At 40.2% G+C, this 7,833-nt stretch overlaps 1 protein-coding gene across 1 annotated transcript; it reads right to left on the reverse strand.

The window, feature by feature from the left end:
* Positions 1-2,642: 2,642 nt before the first annotated feature.
* On the reverse strand, positions 2,643-6,655 carry LOC137742132 (dicarboxylate transporter 1, chloroplastic). Its single transcript, XM_068481893.2, has 3 exons — positions 5,322-6,655; positions 4,331-4,552; positions 2,643-3,334 (listed from the first exon to the last, which is right to left on the reverse strand). Exons 1-3 carry the CDS (start codon positions 6,438-6,440, stop codon positions 2,972-2,974), a joined length of 1,704 nt encoding a protein of 567 aa, XP_068337994.1. The 5' UTR covers positions 6,441-6,655; the 3' UTR covers positions 2,643-2,971.
* Between the last annotated feature and the right edge of the window lie 1,178 nt (positions 6,656-7,833).

The raw sequence follows: 7,833 nt of genomic DNA on the forward strand, positions 1-7,833 counted from the left end.
AGATTAGAACAATTTGAACACATCTCCAGAAAGGGCCCGAACCAAAAATAGGCCATCTTGGGCTCTAAAATTCGCGCTGCTCCTGTATTTCATTGCCAACAATACGTCACTTTGACAACACTGCGCGCTGCTCCTGTATTTCATTGCCATGAATAAACTGTTGGGTGGAAAAATCTGATATTTTGACATGATCAAGATAAGAGACTCACAAACATCCTTCAGTTGGAATTACTCCAAAATTCATATATTTGATCACGTTTTTCTCCGAAGAAGTCGGAAATCCTATATTGAAAATATATAACAAAGTATCAAAATTCCACCAAAATAATAACCAAAATAAACTAAGATAGGGTAAAATATGTAGCATAATATTGACTCTTCAGTCTTATTGGGGAAGCAAAATTTGATTATCTTTCTAGCTTGTATACAGATGACTCCCAAAAAAGGATTTGTATAGATTGATTCTACAACAATCAAGGAAGCACATACATTGCTACATCTTCATATATATTAGGAATACATGTGTGTTGGTTAAGACATGTGGTCCATCACCATTTGGAGCGCATGTGATTCACCTTCAGAAGCAAACACTCCAACTATCGCGTATTGGCTTGATGACAAATTAGTTAATCCAAGCTTATTCTATTTAGTGGGACCATCTAAGGTCAATTAAAGACTTAGGGTCTTCCAAGGGGAGTGTTATAAAGGTGGATGACCCACTTGAAGAAAAAGCCATCGACAACCAACAAATATTGAAGTTATGCTGCCTACTTTCACACTTCTTAACCTTAACAAAGAAGATATAATTTCTCTATATAAAGGTCTATCAGCTTACAGATAGAATAGAGAAACATAGATACAATGTATTGTGTTCATGACTTTGTAATTTCAATATGATAATGAGAGAGACTACTGCTACTGTCTCGAGGATGTAGGCACACTTGCTAAACCTCGTAAATATTTTGTCTTATTTACTTTATGTTCCACTGCACACGTATCCTCATTTTCACAACAGTTAGAAAATTCTCAAAATTTTCCACTATTTACTTAGGAAAGCTAAAGTTAACCACAAACAAAACTACTTATTGCCATGTAAGGTTCTAAAAGACACTAGGCGCTAGTCGAGTGGCGGGCTGGGGCCTAGTGCCTAGGCAGCTAGGCGAGGCCTAGGCGGGGGCTTAGGCAGACTAAGCGGATTTAAGTAAATTTATTATATATTGTATAAATAAGTGCTTATTTATACTTAAAAAAAAACACATAATTGTAGACATAAATTGCAAAATAAAATGACATATAGATTATAAAGTATTTAAACATATTGAAAACATGGGGAACATGTATATAATGAGTGTTCATCGAAGTATTCAACTAGGCGGGTTTAGACAGGCTAGGTGAGTGCCTAAGTAGCCTGGGTAGATGCCTAAGCGCGTCTAGGTGCACTTTCTTAATTTTCAAATGTCTAGGGACTAATCAGGACAGTGGCTAGCCACCTAGCGTCTAGGAGGAGGCTAGGCGGGGCTAGGTGGCGCTAAGCGGAAATTTTTAGAACATTACTGTCATGAATTAAAAAGCCGAAAATAAAATAAAAGAACAATGTTTAATTTTTTTTTTAAAATATATTATAGGTCTTAAAATTAACCAGATAATCATCACTTCAATTACGTATCTAGCAGTTATGGGAATACGGATTTATAAGCTAAATTAAATAATTTGAATCTGATAATCTGATTATACACACGCTATCGATCCAAATTTGAATGGAGTAAATCCGATCTGAACCTTGCCTTTGAGGGATATGTTATACTTTCTAAGTTGTTTGATGAATGTATGGCAATTCCCCAGCGCAATTGCAACATTAGGTGCTTACATTGCACAAAAGTACATACTATGAAACATATAGCATTAGGGATTATAAATAGGCAGCTGGAGTTGAGTCTATCCATGTTCATTGCGCAAGCAAACATTCAGTCACTCGTAAACAGTCCAAGTGCTACATTATATCAAAAAATGCCTCCTTCCGACACAAATAACAACGATGAAAGTGAGTCAATATACCAGCGGATGTCACTGGTAGATGCTCCAGACTTCCCTCAGGTCGAAAATGAGTCAATATACCAGGACCTCGTGGACTGTTGTCGGGAGAAGGGGAACGAAGAGGCTTTGTTCTGACATGGAATGGATCACTACTTTGGCAGAGGAAGTACCAGCGGCGTGTTGGGACAAGAATGGCTGATGCACGCAGCTAACGGTGGGCATCCTTGCGCATCGCTTGCTTATGGCTCGATTCTGGTGATGTTTGGGGGAGCCGATGTCGCAAGAAGTTTTAACACCATGTCTAATGCGGTTAATCCATCGAATTTACAGGAATGTAGGGACAGAATGGCTGAATATGTTGGACGTGCCGTATGGATGCGTGGCATCTGAGCAGCAACACACACTAGATTGTCCTGATGGATAGTTTTCTTCAATACACAGCATCTCGGGTTTAAACATTTTTTTATCCTCCCATTCACTTGGTGTAGCTTAAAATAATGATCTCGTTTGTAATAATAATAATTAAAAAAAGTATGCATGTTAGATTTTTGGTCCCTGGAGCAGATTTCTGAAGAAGATAATGCACAGTACATTCAAACTAAAGGAACTACGGTGAAGGTACGATACTTTCGCTATTAACATACCACTGAGAAAATAAGGGGTTCATTCAAGCATCAACAAATGACGATTCATCAACTGAAGTGTCATGCTACATCAAAATTTGGGGCTCCATTTTCTAATTTCTGCTCTAAAATCAACCTCCTATGTATACCGATTTTTCACCAACAGATCTCCCTGAAATTTGAAATGACGAAAGATTATTTCCATGTGAAAGAATTCAAGGGAAAGATCATAGAGTGCCCCGGAAATAAGTGAAACAACTGCATCTGACTGAACAAACATCTGAAACGATGCGGATTTTCATGGCCAACACCTTTTACCACAAGCCGATGAACTTCCACCAAATCCCTCCAACTCCAAGCCAAATAATGATGTTGACGACGGATATAAGGAATCCGTAACCCCACCACTTGGCAAGTGGAACGTAGTTAGCACCATAAAAAACAGGTGCTGACCCAATGCCGTAATGGGTAAGACCACCCATGAGGTTGGAGAGGAATGCAAGCACCATCGCTCCAAAGTATGGAGGAGTACCAAGAGCGGTAGAAACAGACAAGAAAGCTGTAAACATGGCACCGATATGAGCAGCTCCACTGGCGAAGAAGTAGTGAGAATAGAAATATAGAAGAACCAGAATGCCAAAAGATGCTTGCCATGAAAGACCCAATCCGCCAACAAACTGTAAAACGAGCAGAATAGTTGTTAATGATGACCAAAGGTAAAACCTACACTTTCAACATAAGAATTTCTAACATATACATACATATATATACATATATTTAATGGGTTGGATCTGGGGACACTTTTGACCCACATTTTGACACATGTTTTTGTGGGGCTCATTCCATAATGTGTTTCAACAATCCGAACCTTCTATTTTTAGGTCTTCCCTCAAAGATATGTCTACCAAAAATCACCCAAATCTAAAACCATATTACCGTTGGATTAAACTTAGTATTTCTTTGTAGAACTGTAATTGTCCATTTTATTCACTACAACTGATTGTGTTATCTATTACCGTTGGATTAAACTTAGTATTTCTTTGTAGAACTGTATTCGTCCATTTTATTCACTACAAATGAATGTGTTAATAATTTTGGATTTGTCTTTTTTTTTTTTTTTTTTTTTTTTTTTGCAAGGATGATCTAGGAATGATGTACTTAAATACAGACGGTTCAGATCGTTGAAATACATTATGAAATGAGCCCTATAAAATGGGTGTCAAAAGCGCATGTCCCCAGATCCTAACCCATATTTAACACTGGTTTTCTCACTATTATCAAAGTAAATTGCGTGCACAGGGCACATCATATCTAATTTGGTCTTAGTCTCACGTCAGAAAATTCATTAAGGTTGAGGTCTTATAGCAGGAGACACAATATTAGTGCGCCAATGCATATGCTTTAATAGAAGTAGATAATCTAGCAAATTGTAAATACAGTAGTTTATGCCAGTAAACAAAAACATCCCGAAATCAGATGATGGATAACCGGCAGATTGACTTGTGAACTAAACAATTCTGAAAGGACCATAAATTAAGTTAGGATGAACCCTATTTTATGTTTCTGACCTAAAGTTTTTCACCACAGAAATCAACTACATTTATTACTTTTAATAGTGGTGATATCACAAGCATGCACGAGTAAGTGACCAGAAAGCGGAAAGAAAGACAAACCTTAACTACGGTCTGGCTAAACCAAGAAATAAGACCGTATTTGTTGAGATACCCAGCCATTGCAATGAGTGCAGCAAACCAAGTAAGTGTATCCCAGGCCACTGATTCAGCTAAGCACTCCTTCCATGTAATAACACCAGTCACGAGGAGAACAGATAATCCAAGAATAGCAGCAGTAACAGCATCCACACTCAAAACTCCTCCAAAAATCCAAAGCCCAACCTGATGTTCTCAGAAAAAAAGAGGGTAACTATGAGCATAGATATTTTAAATCACACAACAGATTTACATATGCATCCAAGACACTTGCATACACGTGTTAGTAAGGGGATATAATTTATGACAACCAAGTGAATATTGCTGCACTAGTATTTCATGCTAAACTGCTAGAATAATCAGCACATAACCCCTACGCACGCCGTTGCAAAGGTGGTCAAAGGGAACACCAGCAACGTTAGGTTACCTAAGCACTAATTGACTAAATCCCACCCCATGACAAAAACTTAAAGTAGACGAGTCAAATTTGCAGGTGCTGAATACAGATCATGTCAAATGGGCATCTATATAAGAACCATTCTAGTGTATTATAAATGTGCAATTGACAGGATGGACCAATCAAATTGTCTAAGAAACATGCAAATTCAGAAACTAAAGGCACATACAAACTTAGAACATTCAGCTTAAGCTTGTCAACGGAGATCAATGACACTGAATGTAAGCATGCCGATGATAACCAATTAAATTCTTGAAACTATTCAATCCAGAAACTTGTTACAGCCTCTTTCGATAATAAGAGAGTGTCGCTATTCAATGTTGAAAATCATTGAAGTATGCTAGAGTAACTCAATGCGGTCGTCCTCAATGCATTTATACACCATACCCATTATTGTCAAATTTAGCTCATAAAGCAACTTCAAAACATACCCAAATTTGAAGCACACACAATCTACGAACAAACACAAGAAACTAACAAAAAAGAAGAAATGAGTACCGTAAGAAACAGTGTGCCGGCCATGATAATCTCTTTGTTAGACATCGGCCCCATCTTCTCCAGCCTTTCCCTGGCAAGCTTTGGCGCATCCGGGCTGCTCTTCACCTCCGGCGGGTAAATAATGTACAACAACAACGGCACCACAATCAACGACACCAAACCGGGGACAATCGCCGCCTTGGCCCAATCCGTCCACCCAATCGTCTGCTTAATCGTGTTTAATGTCAAGTTGGCGCTCAAGGGGTTAGCAGCCATGGCCGTCAAGAACATTGCCGATGAAACCACCGAAGTCTGGAAGCACGTGAGCATCAACCACGACCCCAACTTACCCTCGGTCCCGTCGCCAACATTGCTGCCGCAGGCGACGCAGAGGGACTTCACCAACGGCAAGAAAATCCCACCAGCTCTGGCCGAGACAGAGGGGATCGCCGGTGCCAACAAGGCCTCGCTGAAGACCAGACTGTACCCTAACCCTAGAGAGGAGCTACCGAAGAGGGAAACGAACTGGTACGCAATTCGATTTCCGAGTCCAGTCTTGATGAAGCCTCGGGCGAAGAAGAAGGCGAGGGCGATGAGCCAGGGGATTGGATCTCCGAAGGCGGAGAAAGCGGCGGCGAAAGTCAGCGTTTTCGTGAGGACAGAGGCACCGAGGCCGAGCAAGGCGACGGCTCCGAGAGGCAGGGGCTGAGTAATGATACCGACGATGGTAGCGAGGAAAATGGAGAGGAGCTGCCACGCGTTTTTAGTGACTCCGGCAGGAGTGGGAACGAACCAGAGAATAAGTCCAGTCGCAATGGACGCGATTAGAGGCGTCATCGCCGCGCCCTGCCATGGTTCCTTGGCGGGAGTGATGGCGGACCCGCCGCTGGCTACAGTGGCCTTGACGGGGAAGCCGCGGCGGGAGGGAGTGAAGTCGCGGGTTAAATTGGAGAGCTTGGGGGAGGAAATGAGGGGGGAGAGGGTTTTGTTGAAACCGAGGGCGTCGCTTTTGAGGGAGTTTCGACGAGTTTGGGAGGCGGGAAACGGCTTTAGTACTAAAGATTTGGGGAAGGGAGTGCGGGATCTAAGGGAGGGGAAGGTGGGGGTGGTGGCGGCGGTGGTGAGGGCGAGGGACGCCATCGGGATGGCGGAGGATGGGATCTGCTGCGGTGGAGCTCAGAGAAGCAGCGGGAGCAGGAGCAGCAAGTGTTGGTAGTTAAAGAGAGAAATTGTCGAAATGGAGGGGCTTAAAGGGGGAGGGGTATTTATGTCAATGTTGGAGAGAAATGTGTGCTGTTGAATTGAGATCTGACGCCTGGATTGGTGATTGGAATGTACGCAGCGGCTTTGGAAATGTCGTCTGAACTGGCTGGCAGTTGGTAGTTTGAAAATCGAAATGTCCGTCCAAAGTCTTTTAACATTATCAATTTCTCAAATTCTACGAATCTAATGATATTTCTCTTTACTTATAAGTAAGAGATTTTATATTTAATTCTCGTTAAAGACGAATTTGAATTACATTATTGCTAACCATTGTGAGGCTAAACATATTCTCTTCCCTAATGTAAATAATATTATTCAAAAGAAAAAAAAAATCATCTATTCCTCTTGACTTTCGATTCTTGTGAGAAGAGGATCCATATGTTGTGTGACATAATCTAATAATATATTGTTATATTACATGACATAATCTAAGCAATTGAATAATTGAAGAGGATCCGTATATTACGTGACATAATCTAAGTAAATGAATAATTGAAAATAAAATTTATTTTTATTATTATGTGATGTTTTAATTTAATAATATACTGTTATTTGTAAACAGATACTTTTGTGGACATATTCTATGTGAATCTATAATGACAATAAACACAGGTTATCCGTATTATGCAAATCTTTATCTTCGACGTCAACCACAAGAGCATTGAGGGTTCTCGTTGACTTGTGCCGGTGGGGAAGTCCATGTGGCAGAAGCTGAGTGGATAACTTATAGCTTTGTATTGTTATGGAGAAGGAGAGGAGATGGACGAATGAAAAATGATTTGCTCCACGTGGTAGTTGGAATTGGTAGGGCGTATTTGTCTGGTCATGGAATCAAAAGGAAGGCAAAGGACTTTCTGACTGTCTGGGAATAGGAGTGTTGGTAGTGGCATAGGAGATCTATGCCTCTAGGCCACTAATATAAGGAATCTAAAAAGACATAAATGCCCCTAAGAGTGTATGAGTGGAAACTAACATGCACCACACAAGTGCACGTGGGCTGCATCTCCCCATTGTTTCTTCGTAACAAACTTGAACCAGAGGACTTAAGATATGTCGTTAGACTCATTACTTACTAATGGTTCAGGATTATAAGAAAAATTGTATATTTGTCAAAGTTTTATGTTATATTCTCAAAATTGGAGTATGTGTTATTTGTTACAATTTTCATATTACACATTGAGACTTTGAAATCATACTAGTTTATGCGTTTTAGCTATTTAACTATATGATCCTCTATTAAATTGGTTAGTGGGAAATGTGGTATCAGTCT

Source organism: Pyrus communis, chromosome 11, assembly GCF_041283825.1.
Source record: "Pyrus communis isolate YQ-2024b chromosome 11, ASM4128382v1, whole genome shotgun sequence".
Classification (NCBI taxonomy): Eukaryota; Viridiplantae; Streptophyta; class Magnoliopsida; order Rosales; family Rosaceae; genus Pyrus; species Pyrus communis.